Source organism: Hyperoodon ampullatus, assembly GCF_949752795.1.
Source record: "Hyperoodon ampullatus genome assembly, chromosome: 3".
NCBI lineage: Eukaryota > Metazoa > Chordata > Mammalia > Artiodactyla > Ziphiidae > Hyperoodon > Hyperoodon ampullatus.
This window is the reverse complement of record NC_136916.1, coordinates 113,322,116-113,340,090: the sequence shown is the minus strand read 5'-3', so window position 1 is coordinate 113,340,090 and position 17,975 is coordinate 113,322,116. Positions and strand designations below refer to the sequence as shown.

Here is a 17,975-nt window from a genome sequence, read left to right as displayed (position 1 = left end):
GAACAACCCTGAACACTTGTGATTTCCTGATTCTTTTCAGACTGAATTCTGTCCCTCCCCCAGTCCTGTGATATACCTATGAAAATCCTCCTCCACTCATTCATTCAGTATATATTTAGTGAGCAGCTATATGTTCTGAACACAGAAGGGGGTCAGTGGCTGGAGTTGACCTTATGGCACTATAAATGTGAAGGTACTGACAAAATGCAAAAACAGTTACAAAAGGGGAAACAGAGTGTTACTAAATCATACACTAGAAAGAGCTTACCTAGTCAACAGGGTTGGGGTAAGTCCCCCAGAGAAAGAGCTGTTCGATCTAAGCACCAAAGGGGGCTTCCCTGGTGGCACAGTGGTTGAGAATCTGCCTGCCAATGCAAGGGACATGGGTTCGAGCCCTGGTCTGGGAGGATCCCACATGCCGCGGAGCAACTGGGCCCGTGAGCCACAACTACTGAGCCTGCACGTCTGGAACCCATGCTCCGCAACAGGAGAGGCCGCGACAGTGAGAGGCCCGCGCACCGCGATGAAGAGTGGCACCCGCTCGCCGCAACTAGAGAAAGCCCTCGCACAGAAATGAAGACCCAGCGCAGACAAAAATAAATAAATAAATTAAAAAAAAAAATCTAAGCACCAAAGGATAAAAAGGAGCTACAGGAGAAAAGTGAGGGTAAAGTGTTCTCAGATGGGGAAACAGCATGCTGAAGTCCATGAGAAGAGAAACTATGGAAATCTTCCAGAAGTGAAAGACGACCAGTTTGCCTGTGGCAGAGATAATGCCAGTCAGAGCGGCCGTGAGGTGGGAACAGCAGATTGTGGATGGCATTATATCCCAGGGCAAATGTCAGTATAGGCAGTATTCATCATATGCATGCTATATGCCAGGTAGTGAACATTTAAGGATTTTTAAGGCATGCTTCTTGCCCTCCAAGAGTTCACATTCTTCTGTTGGGAGTGACAGGTAAAATTGTAGTGGGATAAGAGCCAAACTAGATATATGTTCAAGTGGTTCAGAGAAAAAATTATTAACCTTTTCTGGTAGTTTGGGAAAAACTTCCTAGAGGATGTAATGTCTAAGCAGGGATTTGAAAAATGAATATGAACTGACAATGGCTTCTCAGGGAAGGGACCAACATGCACAAAATTACAGGGACATTAAAAACAAACAAACAAACAAACAAAAAAACATGGCTTTTCCATGAAAACCTTCCTTGATAGCCCAGAGAAAAGTGTTGTCATGTCCCTCAGAATTTAGGGCCCCTGCACCATAATGGAGTTAGTCTACAAAATGATAACTTATTTAAGGAAAAAGAAAAAGGCTTCATCCTTACCTTTTTTTAAATCACCAATGGAGCTTACCACAGTACTTGGCTTATAGAAGGCACTCAATATAAGTAAATATATATTTGTAGAATAAACTAATAGCTATTTACTGAATTAAAATTAACTAAGTGATCCCTTATGTACAGAAAGAATAAGAGAGTATACTTTTCAGGAGCTGGAAAGGAGATTACCTAAGAAGAAAGGGCAGGATAGTGAAATCCCTGTGACTCTAAAAGTTCAAATGGTAGGGGAAGGGCTCCAAATTGAGGTGCCTGGTTTTCCCTTATAAAAGAAGGCAACAAAAATGGATGAGATAAACAAGTGAAAAGACAGCCCTCAGAATGGGAGAAAATATTTGCAAACAAAGCAACTGACAAAGGATTAATCTCCAAAATATACAAGCAGCTCATGCAGCTCAATATCAGAAAAACAAACAACCCAATCCAAAAATGGATTTAGAAGACCTAAATAGACATTTCTCCAAAGAAGGTATACAGATTGCCAACAAACACATGAAAGGATGCTCAACATCACTAATCATTAGAGAAATGCAAATCAAAACTACAATGAGGTATCACCTCACACTGGTCAGAATGGCCAGCATCAAAAAAATCTACAAACAATAAATGCTGGAGAGGGTGTGGAGAAAAGGGAACCCTCCTGAACTGTTGGTGGGAATGTAAATTGATACAGCCACTATGGAGAACAGTATGGAGGTTCCTTAAAAAACTAAAAATAGAACTACCATATGACCCAGCAATCCCCTGCTGGGCATATACCCTGAGAAAACCATAATTCAAAAAGAGTCATGTCCTACAATGTTCATTGCAGCACTATTTACAATAGCCAGGACATGGAAGCAACTTAAGTGTCCATTGACAGAAGAATGGATAAAGAAGATGTGGCACATATATACAATGTTATATTACTCAGCCATAAGAAGAAACGAAATTGAGTTATTTGTAGTGAGGTGAATGGACCTAGAATCTGTCATACAGAATGAAGTAAGTCAGAAAGAGAAAAACAAATACTGTATGCTAACACATATATATGGAATGTAAAAAAAAAAAAGGTTCTGAAGAACCTAGGGGCAGGACAGGAATAAACATGCAGACAGAGAGAATGGACTTGAGGACATGGGGAGGGGGAAGGGTAAGCTGGGACGAAGTGAGAGTGGCAATGACATATATATACTACCAAATGTAAAATAGATAGCTAGTGGGAAGCAGCCGCATAGCACAGGGAGATCAGCTCGGTGCTTCGTGACCACCTAGAGGGGTGGGATAGGGAGGGTGGGAGGGAGACTCAAGAGGGAGGGTATATGGGGATATATGTATACGTATAGCTGATTCACTTTGTTATACAGCAGAAACTAACACAACATTGTAAGGCAATATACTCCAATAAAGATGTTAAAAAAAATGGATGAGAATGACACAGCACATAAAGTAGTCACCATTAAAAATGTGTAAGATTGAAAAATTCTTATTATTTTTTAAAAAAATAGTCTATCTACAAATACTGAGATAATCAAGGATTTGGCAGAGTTGATATCATTTCAGGCAGAGAACAGAGAATTTAATAGTCATCTCTTCTTCTACTTTCCCTATCTGAGCCTTGAGTTTTAAGAAATTATTTAAATTAACTTCAAAATGTTCTTGTAGACATTAATAAACTCTGACCATACCAATGAATTCCAAAGACATCACTGTTTCCATGGTAACTAATGCACTTCAAAAGGAAAAAACAGAGATCAAGACTAAAACCCAGGAAAAAAATGAAATAAAGTGGTATACACAAGGCATAACATTTCTCCTTTGCATTTATGGAACATTCTAATTTCAGACTCCGAGTGCCAGAAGGATCTCAGAGGTCATCAAATCCACATCCTACTGGAAGCCAGGATTCCCTTTACAATGCAGCTATACAGTGGCTGTCCTCCAACTGCTTACAGAGCTCTCTGTTGGAAAGTTCTCACTCATTCACTTGCAAAGATTACTGAGCACCTGTCTTGCTCTGCAGGTTAAGAGATGATTAAGACATTCTACCTCTTTTTTCAAATTTTTGCTGTTTAGAAGGCAGATAACTAAAACGGGTGAAAAATGAGGGCTATAATAAAGGTATAGGAAGAGTCAAAAAATAATAGAGGGAGTATGCATTTCCAATGACTTTCATTTCCACTCCTCTTCAGCCCCACACATCCATGAGCAATCATATCCTGTACCTTGTCGTGACCCAGGACTGCTCCGACTCTGCAAACTTACACTCCGACATCCACTTTCAGATCACAAACAGCTCCTTTACTCCATAACTAATCCTGCACTAGTCCTATGAGCCTTATGCAGCCCAAGATCCTTCACCTGGAATACTTCCTTGCTGACAGCCTCAACTTTTATCCTTCAGTGGCACCCACCTAACAAAAGTCTGGCTTCTTCTCTTTTAAAAACTTTTCTCTCAAGGATTTCATGATGCTTTAGAGTGAGCTGGACACATGCCTCCACCCTCATCTTACAGAATGAGAAGCTAAGCATTCACTTAAATGCTGATAGAATGGCTATTATCCTGACCTTGAAGTGGCAGTAAGAAGGATTATGAATTATTTGTTCTCATAATTTTTGGTGGATAGCTCTAACTTTTTGCTGATTTACAGTTTAAAATCTCATATAAGTAATCTTATTTAGTTATCTGAGTAGGCATTACTTGCATCTAGTTTATCTTGGAGGACATAATAGGAAATAATACTGTTCAACTAAGTGTTTCATTGAGACAGTTTTCTATCTGAAATGGGCATTTGGTTACCATTGCTTTAAAATTTTTCCAAGCTAAACTTCAAACACAGAACACCATGGGGGGTTTTATCACTCATTTATCCTCATACAAAATCAGGCCCTCAAACATTTTCCGACTCTGCTAGTGAGAATACCCTCAGATCACCTAGGAGGTAAGCACACAGGCATCATCTTTACCAGGGTCCTCAATTTTCATAAGGGCATGTTGATCCAACCAGAGCTACATGGCTTACTAACTGTGTACAGGTCTGCACTAACTGGCAAGGGAGAACAGGTACTTGTTGAAGAGGATCATCTCAACTCCACTACTCTACAATTTAATACTTTTCAGAAGCTCCCCTGAGATAAAAACATTTACAAAAGCTTCCCTGAGAGTCTATTCATTCTAATACATCATTGGTTCTTATACTGCATCATGCTCTCATTGAAGAATTCTCTCCATACCAAAACAAACACAAAGTGTACAATTTGGTGGGGATGGGGAAGGAGAGAGAATCATGAGACCCTCTGAAGCTAATCCCTGGCTACAGTCTAAAAAGCTCTGCTCTAGGCACAAAAACAGACATACGGATCAATGTAACAGAATAGAGAGCCCAGAGAGCCCACACCTAGAGTCAATTAATCTTCCACAAAGGAAGCAGGAATGTACAATGACAATCTAGTCAGCAAATGGTGTTGGGAAAGCTGTACAACTACATGTAAATCAACAAAGTTAAAACACACCCTCACGTCATGTACAAAAATGAACTCAAAATGGCTTAAAGACAAATATAAGACATCACACCATAAAACTCCTAGAAGAGAACATAGGTAAAACATTCTCTGACATAAACTGTAGCAATGTTTTCTTAGGTCAGTCTCCTAAGGCAAAAGAAATAAAAGGAAAAATAAACAAATGGGACCTAATCAAACTTACAAGCTTTTGCACAGCAAAGGAAACCATAAACAAAATGAAAAGACAACCTACAGACTGGGAGAAAATATTTGCACATGATACAACTGACAAGGGCTTAAGTTCCAAAATATACAAACAGCTCATACAACTCAACAACAAAAAACCAAACAACTCAATCAAGAAATGGGCAGAAGACCTAAATAGACATTTCTCCAAAGAAGACATACAGACGGCCAATAGGCACATGAAAAGATGCTCAACATCGTTAATTATTAGAGAAATGCAAATCAAAACCAACAAAGAGATACCATCACAGAATGCCCATCATTAAACAGTCTTCAAATAACAAATGCTGGATAGGGTGTGGAGAAAAAGGAACTCTCCTGTACTGTTGGTGGGAATGTAAGTTGGTGCAGCCACTATGGAGAACAATATGAAGGTTCCTCAAAAACTAAAAATAGAGTTGCCATATGATCCAGCAATCCTACTCCTGGTCATATATCCGGACAAAACTGTAATTCAAAAAATACACACACCTCAATGTTCATAGCAGCACTATTTACAAGAGCCAAGACATGGAAACAACCTAAATGTCCATTGACAGATGAATGGATAAAGACGATGTGGTATATATATACAATTGACTATTACTCAACCATCAAAAAGAATGAAATAATGCCATTTGTGCCTACATGGATGGACCTAGAGATTATCATACTAAGTAGAATAAGTCAGAAAGAGAAAGACAAATGCCATATAATATCACTTATATGTGGAATCTAAAGTATGACACAAGTGAACTTATCTATGAAACAGAAACAGACTCACAGACATAGAGAACACACCTGTGATTGTTGGGGGTGTGGTTTGGACTGGGAGTTTGGGGTGAGCAGATGCAAACTATTATATATAGAGTGGATAAACAACAAGGTCCTACTGTATAGCACAGGGAACTATATTCAATATCCTGTAATAAATCATCATGGAAAATAAAACCAAAAAGCTCTGCTCTATAAGCTCAAAAATCTAACCCTGAATTAAGCAAGGCCACTAGGAGCCATAGAGATGGAAGCATCACATTGGCTTCTTACTGAAATTCTTGTTCTAAACCACTCTCTGGCACAAGTCCACTTGATTTTGATGAGGCACACTAGGAGGAAGAACCCTCTATTTATGGTTACAAAGGTGACAAAAATGTGTTCATTACATACAGGGTTTCTTTTATTTCTGAGGACCTAGAGAGTTATGCCTCTCTTCTCTCACCTCTGCTTCTCTTGAGCATCAAGCTTTTTTTTTTTTTAATTTTATTGAAGTATAGTTGATTTACAATGTTGTGTTACTTTCTTCTGTATAGCAAAGTGACTCAGTTATACATACATACATACATATACATATATATATATTCTTTTTCATATTCTTTTCCATTATGGTTTATCACAGGATATTGAATATAGTTCCCTGTCCTATACAGTATGACCTTGTTGTTTATCCATCCTGTATATAACAGTTTGCATCTGCTAATCCCACACACCTGTCCCTTCCCTCCCCTACCCCCCCACCCCCCTGGCAACCACGAGTCTGTTCTCTATGTCTTTGAGTCTGTTTTTGTTTCATAGGTATGTTGATGTGTATTGTACTTTAGATTCCACACATAAGTGATACCATATGGTATTTATCTTTCCCTTTCTGAGTTACTTCGCTTAGTATGATAATCTCTAGGTCCATCCATGTAGGTGCAAATGGCATTATTTCATTCTTTTTGATGGCTGAGTAATATTCCATTGTATATATGCACCACATCTTCTTTATCCATTCATCTGTCGATGGACATTTAGGTTGCTTCCATGTCTTGGCTATTATAAATAGTGCTTCAAGCTCTTTCTTTTAACCTCATGGAAATGGACAGTTTTATAATGGTCCTATGTTTCTCTCCCCGTGGCTGATGGAAAATTCATGGCATACTTCTAGCATGTATTTAAGTCCCCTAATGGCATGCAAGTTATTTACAGACTTCACTTCTGACTCCACCTGATTTTAATTGTCCTTTCTCTTATTTTTATATTTTTTTGCCATTTTTGTATACAAAATTCTTAGATACTTTCAAGAAAATGGTGAGTTACAAATGAGTTAAACTGTAGAAGACAGAAGGAAAAAAGTTATCTTTTTCACCTGTTTCCCATCGGTGATCTGTTCAAGTGTATCTACCTAAATAATTTCTTAAAATTCTTATTATTATTTTTTCAGTGATAGCTACAAATAATTGAGAAAGGTAGTACTTGTTCAGAAAATTCATGCCTGAAGGATGTTCTAGAATTCTCCTTGATTAATATAACATGCATACATGTTTGCACCTATGTATGTGTTTTTAGAGTAACCATTAAAATGAAGTAGGGTGTTCATACAGATTTCTGCACAGAACTAAATTAAAATTTGGATTGTATTTCTCAATGATTTGCTTTTTCAGTTAGAAGTGTTTCAGATTTTTGCAACAATGAAGGTGTAAATGCTTACAGGCACGTGGACTTTTCGAAACATCTCAGCTCCCTTACGTGCATCCATCAATGCAATGTCCTGCGGTGTGGAGATAATCACAGCTCCTAACCAAAAGAAAACAAAAAGACAGCAAAATGATGCTATCATATAATTCCTTATGGAAAGATTACTTCCAAAATTATGTTGATTACACACTAAAAGAGTCTACTATATTAACTATTTAGGTAATTTGTATAAATTTCACATACATGAATGGGAAAGACAAGGAAATGTCTACTTTGCTCTTGCCTATTTTTGACTCCTCACTCCTAAAATTACAACTGTGATTCAAGATCACAGCTGTATCATCAGAACCTTCCTCCTTTTCAGACAATGTGCTACATAAAAGATGCACAACGTAGGCTTCACTTTAAAGAACCTAACACCCTACTTGGGGAGACCCAAAAATTAAGGATTCAACACAATGTACTAAGCATTTTAATAAAGGTAGGCCTAGGATGTTATGGAGTTATAAAACAAGAATAAAGGAAAGGTAACTAATTCAATCTAGGGGAGGGGATAGGGAAGGTGATAATGGATAGGGTCAGGAAGCAGACGATAAGAAGAAATAGGGCAAGGTTTCCAGAAAGAAGTGGTAGCTAAGCTGAGTTCTAGAAGTTTGTATTACAGAAAACTCACTAGAGTAGAATACACTGTGGAGAATAGTTTGGTGGGGTAAAACTAGGAGCTGTGGCAGAAGTTCAGATGCAAAACAGTGGTAGCCTGAACTAAGGCAGCACTGAGAGTAGATGGAGATGGAGGCTTTCCTGGGTCTCCACTATTATCTCACAGAAACCAGATGGTTTTGAGAGTTTTGAGGGAAAGGGCAGTGCAATTTTTTCTGTAAGTGGAAACACCAGAGACCTGGTTATGATTTGTAGACTCTATGAGTCTTAAGTTTTGTGGTTTCTTCTAGATAATAAACTGAAAAAAATGAACATATCCCAGATCACCTGGATGACCCTCATCTTATAACTAAATATACACTGCCATGACATTTCAGCATCCAAACCATCAAATTGGCAGTTCTTTGTCACAGCTAAGGAGAACAGAGGTATAATTTACAATAAATAACTGATGGCACCAAGTGAAGAGCAAATGATGCTGTTAAAGAGTACTGTCGGAAGGGATAATTTGAAAAAGTAAGAATAGAGGAAAGTGGAAGTGGAACCAAGCTCTCACAAAGCATGTAGCAATATAGGCACGCCAAACTCAGAAGAACTGTGCAATAACGTCTTTAACATCTTTTTTAACAACTTTATTGGAGTATAATTGCTTTACAATGGTGTGTTACTTTCTGCTTTATAACAAAGTGAATCAGCTATACATATACATATATCCCCGTATCTCTTCCCTCTCCCTCCCTCCCACCCTCCCTAACCCACCCCTCTAGGTGGTCACGAAGCACCGAGCTGATCTCCCTGTGCTATACAGCTGCTTCCCAAAACTGTAAAATCAGTTTTACATTTGGTAGTGTATATATGTCCATGCCACTCTCTTTGCCCCAGTTTACCCTTCCTCCTCCCCATGTCCTCAAGTCCATTCTCTAGTAGGTCTGCATCTTTATTCCCATCCTGCCCCTAGGTTCTTTGTGACCATTATTTTTTTTTTTTAGATTCCATATATATGTATTAGCATACGGTATTTGTTTTTCTCTTTCTGACTTACTTCACTCTGTATGACAGACTCTAGGTCCATCCACCTCACTACAAATAACTCAATTTCATTTCTTTTTATGGCTGAGTAATATTCCATTGTATATGTGCCACATCTTCTTTACCCATTCATCTGTCAATGGACACTTAGGTTGTTTCCATGTCCTGGCTATTGTAAACAGTGCTGCAATGAACATCGTGGTACATGACTCTTTTTGAATTATGGTTTTCTCAGGGTATATGCCAGTAGTGGGATTGCTGGATCATATGGTAGTTCTATTTTTAGTTTTTTAAGGAACCTCCATACTGTTCTCCATAGTGGCTGTATCAATTTACATTCCCACCAACAGTTGTGCAATAGTATTTAGCTACAAATTCATCTTGCAATTGGTATTTTCATTTCAGCAAAAACTTCATCTTTCATATTAGTATCATTAATTTGAATTTTATTGATCTTGTAAGTTTGCTGGAATTTGTTATTTTTTTAGTTTTTAAAAATTATATAAGAGCTATAAGTTTAAGGAATCTGTGTTTATGCTTAAAGTAGTCTAATAATAAAAATAAGTCTATTTGGGGCATAGGGCAGATTATTTTCCTTTAGAAAGAGGGTCTATTCATTAGTTAAGTTTCAGAAACACTAGCTTTGGAATTCAAACAGAATCAGTATTCAAATTTTTATTCCATAGCTGACTACTGGTGTGACTAGGGTAATAACTTAATCTCTTTGAGATTCAGTTTCTTCATCTACAAAATGGCATAGTAATACTTAGGTCACAGGGTGCAATAATTTAATGAACTAATGTACATAAGATACTTGACATGATGCCACAGGGTAAACATTCAATAAATGGTAGCTGTGTTGGTAACATCATTTTTGTTATCTTTATTATTGTTATTAATAAAAATGTCTTAGAAGTTGCTAGCAAGGTCATTTTCATATTTGCCATCAGGCAGCTCATCCTACTTTTCAATTTGTTCCATGGATCACTACATTCTTCTACTTTGATTTATTCTTCCGAAAAAACCAAAAATGAATTAACACTTCTCTTTTCCCTCTTTTAAAGATTGATGGAAATAACCTCTCTGCAAAAGTGTACTCAACTCTACTCTTCACAACCAATGTATCTCCATAAATTGCCACCTTCTAGATTCTGTTATCATATCCAGGCATTTGGAGGGGAACTAATTCCAGTTCTGCCCCTATCCACCTGTGTGACTAACATTGGGCAAATAACTCAGAATCACTCAGGTCTCAGTTTCCTTAGCTGTAAAATTAATGCAAGGACAGTCTTCAAGGTCTCAGCTAGCTCTCTGATTATATGATTTAGCATTCCCTCTTAACTATAGTTTCCAAAACCACCCCTGTTCAACCTGACTGCCTCAGTAATCCTATTTAAGCAAGTGTGAAAGACTACCTCCTCCAAAAATTATGGCCCCTCAATCTCAGAGCCATTCTCTTCACATGGAGGCAAAACCTCCTTGGCTATTTCCTCCAAATTCTCTCATAACTATATTCTAGTATGCAGGGAGTTTTCTATTGCATTAGACCTAAAAAGTACCTTTAGCTTTCATATAATATAAACATTTTTTGTTTGAAACACCCTTTGTCCACTATTTGTATTACCACTGCACAATATAGTTTCATGGATGGTTATGATTTTTCTCAATTTTTTATCAAACAAAAGTAATAACACAATGCTGTGCACAAAACAGGCACTTAACAAAGGATCAGGGTTTAAATAATTTTCCTATATTCTGAAATCGTTCTAGACTACAACTGTATGAACTCTTAGTTCATAACTCCTTGAACCAGGAGTCAAAAGCTCTGGATTCTGGTTTTGTTGACTATCCTAATGTACTATACAACCTTGAATAGCTCACTAAATCTCAATACATCTCAATTAACTCCTCTATATAATGACCCTATTTCCATTGGTCCAATTTAATTTTAAAGAGCTGTCTCATTGTAAAACTGTTACAAAAATGCTTGGTGACATTATTTTTATAGCTATAAGACCCCAGAGAGAGGGATTAAAGTGACTTGGTTTCCTCTGTACTTAACCCTAACACAGTATCACAAATAAGCATCTATGCCACCTGAGTTGCTTTGTAATCTAAATAGCACCACTCATATATCATAGTAACTTTTTTTTTTTTTGCGGTATGCGGGCCTCTCACTGTTGTGGCCTCTCCCGCTGCAGAGCACAGGCTCCGGACGTGCAGGCCCAGCGGCCATGGCTCACGGGCCCAGCCGCTCCACGGCATGTGGGATCTTCCCAGACCAGGGCACGAACCCGTGTCCCCTGCATCGGCAGGCGGACTCTCAACCACTGCGCCACCAGGGAAGCCCCATATATCATAGTAACTTTTTGACAAGGACAACGATCATCTTCCATGTCCCAACAAATGCTCACAAAACATGTAAACATTCCATTGGAACTACCAGCCACATTTATAAAAGACTTTTGTAAGTTTTTTTTTTCTGAAATATATGTTCTTAGCTAATGACTAAGTCCTTAATCACAACACAGTCAGTCTTTAGAATACTCTTCTGAGAAAAAAATTTCTAGCCCTTGTTAAAAAATACAAAAACATAACTGGCTCATGCATAAATCACACCTCTTTAGCTATACCAAATTTTAGTACATCATACAAGTAACCATTTCAGATACCCCTAAAGTGACCTCTGGAATTTATAAAGAAATAAAGCAAACAAAAGACAAACAAAACCTCCAGTAAAATTAATCATTAGCCAATCTGTGCATCACAACACGTATTTTTAAATATTAAAGGAATTATGTCGATTTTTTTCTTGTTAATACATCTCAACTTAAAACATGGTCTCCATATCTGATATTACAGTTTATCTCTATATTTCTTGCCTTCTACTTAATAAATTTTAATTTTTCTCAGGGACCCTGGAACATGAACCAATATGAACTAGCCTGGATTTTCCCCTTTATACCATCACTGATATGTCACTTCAGTTTGTGATGATTTGTTAGAAAACTTGTGCTCCCTCTACTGACCATAAAGAATGCTAATAGCAACAAAGAGAATGTTTAGTTTGCAAAAAATGGAATTATTTTCTGGGGGTAAAAACACAGTATCATAAAACACCCATCTCAAGAATCCCATGGAGAATTTTCTATCCATTGTCTAGGGTAAATGTCTAAGTCCAAATAATTAAATAATATTGTTTAAATGTTATTTTCCAAGTTGTAATCTGTGTAAGGGCTTTTTATCAGCTGAGATTTACTGTAAGAGGCTAGGTGTCTATCGGATTCTGGCAAATATGTAAACATCCTAAAAAATAATTATTTTGAGTATTGTCTTAATTGCCAATTCTCTTGAGTATTGAGAGGAAAAAACTGCGTATCTGGATTTGGGTCAGAGTTCAGAGTAGTTAAGCATTTAAAACTGATTATTCCAGATGTTAGGAAAAAACTGCATATCTGGATTTGGGTCAGAGTTCAGAGTAGTTAAGCATTTAAAATTGATTATTCCAGATGTCAGGCTGATCGTAATTATACCAGTGTGGAATTACTCAATTATGCCATTCTAAGTCTCCAAGGCATAAATTGTATCTAATTCCCAGGCTTGATTGAGAACTTCAGTGCTGGAACCTAATAAAAATGTACAACAGAAACTGCCCATAATTATACCTGGATGAGTAATTCTATACAGTCCTTGAGCATGTCAGTGTAAAGTCAACTAAGACTTAAAAGAAGAAATCAACTGCTATTCTTAATGTTCACAGTGCTCTAATATTTACTGCTACTGATGCTCCTTGACTTATTTAAAGATACTTGCAGCAAAAGAAAATAATCATTTTCTGCTAGCTTAACATAAACACAATTGTTTACTGACTATAAAGGAGGTTGGTATTTTCTAGCTTTCCCCTGTCATTCTCCTCTACCACTCCCAAACCTCCTGAATTATAAACATTATTTGCTTTAATATCAAGGAATGCCCACCAATATTAGCATCAGATTAAGTAAAACATAATTAAAAAGGTAGAGTCACATCAAATGTACCCACAGACTGTGTTTCAACAGGGAATATAAGTAATTCTTTCATGAGTCACTGTTTTGGACTCTATGCTCCATTCCAGCAGAGGAGAGAGAGAATTGACTACACTCACAAAGGGGATATGCTTTATTAATTTAAAGATCAATCATTTTGCTCACTTTAGAAATGAATTTTGTTTTAGGAAATGATGTCAACTGCTGCCAAAAATAATTATAAAACACAATAATTAGTGGAAAGCACAGTATTTCAAAGTCATTGGTGAGAGAGAGCACTTGCACTTTGGAACTTAATTAAGAATTCAAGTTTGTCAAAGGAATCTGGATGCATATCTACTGTTTAGGGATAAAGATTGGCTCTTCAATAATGGAGTCAACAGGCTTCCAATCACCTCACCTTAATGATGCTAACAAAGAATTCACCAGGGGGTCCAGACTACATTCACTGTGAACCACTGGGGACAGGTGAAGCTTCTGGAGATTCTAAAGAGCTTGGGCTGGAACCAAACAGTTCTCTTATGCTCACACTTTGCTCTCTCTCTCTCTTTCATTCTCATCCTCCCCCCAACTTCTGATATTTCCAGTAAAGTTAAGATAAAATCCTAGCTTCTCTCCAGTCTTGAATCCATCATTATGTTGATCAGTAAACACCTAGGGGAGCCTACTTGTTGTACACATATTTCTCTTCAACTCAGAGAACTCTTTTGCTCTTCTGTGAGCGTCTGTTCATGTTGGGCCCTTAGATTTAATATTTTGTATTTCAAATTCTGTTAGATGCACATAAAGCTCAGCCTGCCCGTGCTCACAGGGGGCTACCACCAAAGGCTGTTTGTTTAATAATGAAACACATTCCTTTTTATACATATTCTTTCTCTAACATAAACTCCAGAGAGGAGAACTGCTATACCCTGATTACCTTAACTTTATTTAGCCAGGTGTATTTCAGGAAATAAAGGCTGAGACTTTATATGGAAAAGCTTTGCTCCATTTCCAAATACTGTCATACTTAAGACGTGAAGACATTCTTCAGAGCTACACATCAAACTCTGATCAAATTTCTAACATCTATGACAAAGTGCAAACATTTTTAAATGATAGACTGGGGGACTTGTACTTTTTCTACATATAAATGTTTAATAGATTTAAAAGTAGTTTCTAATACGAATCTGACTAGCCATTGGCCATTAACTATTCATTGAACTTTAAGATATTAAGGAATTTTAGCTGTCAGACATATTATGAAGAAAATGCCTAGAAATTCTTCAACGACAAAACTGAATGAACTATATCAGAAGCATCCCATCCAAACACAGCCTAGATAATCAAGGAATTCAAACATCAGATAAGCTGGTCTAGACAAAGTGATTCTGAAAGCTGACTATATAAGAATCATTTGGGAGCTTTTAAAATCCTGGGTCTTTCCATGTCACAGTTCAAAAGTTGTTAATTCTCGGGCTATTTCTTTGAACTGTTAACTAACATACTATAACTTCTACCTATAATATATGTTGACCCAAATACAAGAGCCCTGCTTCTTAAATTTAGATTGGAAACATTGTTGTTCATTAACCAATGGCATTATATCAGTATTTGCTTTATAATTTGATTCCCAATCTAACAAGGACTGAAGTTTCAGACTGAGTACCAGGAGTGTCCTTAAAGATAAAACATTGGCCACTAATATGTGTAAAATAGATAACGAATAAGAACCTGCTGTATAAAAATAAATAAATAAAATTGTATTAAAAAAAAGGATAAAACATTGGAATACAATTCCTAGTCTTTAACCCTTGGCTACAATTTGTCTAACAACAAAACAAATTTATTTTGGAAAGAATTTTTATAATTTGATGGATAAAACAATAATTCTCTTCCACATCATGCGATTCTTTGCCAAATATCCATTAATTATAATCCTGTCCAACATTTGCATGGAAAGACACCTGGAAGAAGTCCAAAATTGACTGTCTCCTTTAAAGTTTCACACTACAAACTGAAAACATAATGAAGATTTACTATCTCTGAATACCAGGAAAAGCTATGACCTAAGTCTACCACCTATTAGGTACAGGCATGTTTCAAGCTTTACAATTTGAGGTAATTGTAAATTATAAAATGTAGGGGAAAAACAGCACAAAAATCCGAAGTAGCCAAATATGGCCCATGGTCATTTACTTATTTAATGATGGCAACAGTAAGTTTCTGATTCTCCAAACCCCAATAGGTTTTCATGTTATAAAAACTACTGTCCAAATTGGCAGTCAAAGAGTATTACTGTAAAAGAGATAATTGAGGCCAAACTGCTGTTGGTGGGGAAAATACTAGTGTGGACTTGTACAGCTTTTTCTTAAGAATCTATCATGAGTGAATAGGAGTTCAGTTAATGTGGCAAAAGGCCCAATGCCTTTCACAAGCAATAAATGCCTTTCACTTTAAATGATGACTGAAATATTAAGGTGACTTAATTTAAAATTCCCACCCCATCTCATTTAAGTGAATGAGAGGCAGAAAAGCCTCTGGCTTTCCTTCCATCTGCAGAGTCCAGACAGGAAGAAAGGGCATCGCCTCATTTTCATAATGTAATGCCAGTCTGGTAGTGCAGCTTCTCTTGAGCCCATGGATATTTAGCATATTGTCTGACTACTCTGCCATATACAGTAGCTTCTCCCTCCCTATAGAAAAGAAATCAAGACAGGAGCCACACTAGGACTACTTGGCTGTTTTCTCTGTCCTCCCCTGGAAGAAAAAGAGAGAGGACCAAGATGGGATCATGTTGCTCCCCTTGTGAGTGTTCAGTCTTTGTCCCTTCTCTTATAAGAACCATTTCCAAAAGTTTTATTCCTGCATCAATCTTTATTTAATGAAGTGAAGGAGAACTTTTTTCATAACTCTACCCTATCAGAATAAACTCTTCTATCCATTACTCCCCACTGCAACAAAATATACTTACATAAGAGTTTATCTCCAATATAAATATTCTATTCATTAATTTGATGACAGTAAAATTTTGCTTTCTTATAGCATGGATTTTCACTAATTTGACTGTACTACTGATATCTGTATTAGCTTCAAACTTTTAGAGGGCAGAATCTTTGCTTTGTATTTCATGTATTGCAAGTCAGTAATTCACAGTTATAATGATGATCATGAAGAAAAAAAAAAACTTCTGGTTATTTTCCACTTGCTGTGCTCCACTTCCTTCCTCTCCACCTTCCCCAAGCTCTTCTTCATTCTCTGCCCTGATCAGTGCCCAGGTAGCTGACCTCTGTGGACTGTATCACCTGAGTTTCCTTACCCTCTGGCTTTCAATAAGGATCTGCCAGTAGGAGGTATCAGCGGGATAGGAGGCTGTGGGAGGAGAAAGAGGCTCTAGTACTATTAGTACCACACACAACTGCTCCCTCCCTGCCTTGCAGGAGTTCTGACCTTGGCTCTGTTCCTCTGTGGCCACAAATCCCAACAGGCAGCTCCTCCTCCATGGCTTCAGCAGTCGCCAGGTCCCACTGACACAGTTCACTCTCTGCCCCTTCAGGCAGAGAGACAGTAAAAATTCCTACTGTCACTAGTCTCTGGGTACTTCACCATCTCTTGTTGGTTTCCTTAATGCTGCCCACACCTCAGTAACTAGTCCCTTCATTAAACTCACTCTGTTAATTCCTTTAAAGATGTGTCATCTCTTTCCAGCCAGGACCCTGACTAATATAGCACCTTAATATGAATAAATTACTAAAACTCTCCAGTCTCTCAAAAAACAAAAATATGCTTCACAGATTTCATGAGAGCCATAAACTCTTAATTCCAAGAGTTAAAGTCAAATTAAGATAGTCTTCAGATAGTCATATAGAGGATCTTAATTGAAGCAAAGGAAGGAAGAAAAATATTTTAGGCAACGTTTATTAGAATTCAAATACTAGCATAGTGCATATATTTTCAAAAATTTCAAGGAACTTATAATGTTTCTCAAAGAAATATTAATGCTCTTCCATTATGAATGAGCAGTTAAGTGTTCAATAATTCCCAAGAGTTCATCACTATTCATTAAAAAACAAAAAAACAAAAACCTGGAAGTCAACAATGGAATCTACCCAATTCAATATATGGTACCAACTAATTTACAAGTGAAACAAACAACAAGCAAAAACTCAGCAAACTGTATTACAAAAAAAAAAAAAAAAAAAAAGTAAGAAAAATAACAAAACAAAACCAGCACTGATAACTTTGGTTTTTGCCCTTAGCAGGTTCAACAAGACAAGAGTAAATCCAAAGACTGTAACTGGTTATTTGCCACACTCTATTCTGTCTCCTTTCCCTCTAGCAATTACTACAACTACAAGGCACTTGCAGTATGTAATGATTCAGTAGTCCACATAAGCTCAAATTTAAATCATTAGCCACTAATACTACTGTCAACACATTTATCACTATTGTTGCTACACGATTTTAACACAAATAAGAGGATGATATTTTTTTCGCTAAAGTTTCTTCATATAATAAGCTTGTCATCTATCCCATGGAACAAAATCGAACACATACAAAGAGCTGCTAATTAGCATTCAGAAAGAAGGTCTTTTTGCTTGTACAGGTCTGCCTCCATGAATTTTGCAAAAGGATGTCTCTTTACAAGTATAAAACACTTAATTTCTTTCTCAACATGGCTTGGAGAAATGCAAAGTTCATATAAAGGCTCTTTGTAATTCACAACATTTCACTATCCGCGCCCCCCCCCAAAAAAAACCCCTTTTAATTAATTAATTAA

General features: G+C 37.1%; 1 protein-coding gene across 1 annotated transcript in view; it reads right to left on the bottom strand.

The window, feature by feature from the left end:
- NUBPL (NUBP iron-sulfur cluster assembly factor, mitochondrial) overlaps positions 1-17,975 on the bottom strand; it is a gene marked incomplete at its 3' end in the record, with an annotated part of 245,246 nt that overhangs the window by 23,382 nt on the left and 203,889 nt on the right. Inside the window, exon 8 of the mRNA XM_079699925.1 lies at positions 7,516-7,601. Within this exon, the coding sequence (XP_079556051.1) occupies positions 7,516-7,601 (86 nt within the window). The remainder of the gene's footprint in view (positions 1-7,515; positions 7,602-17,975) is intronic.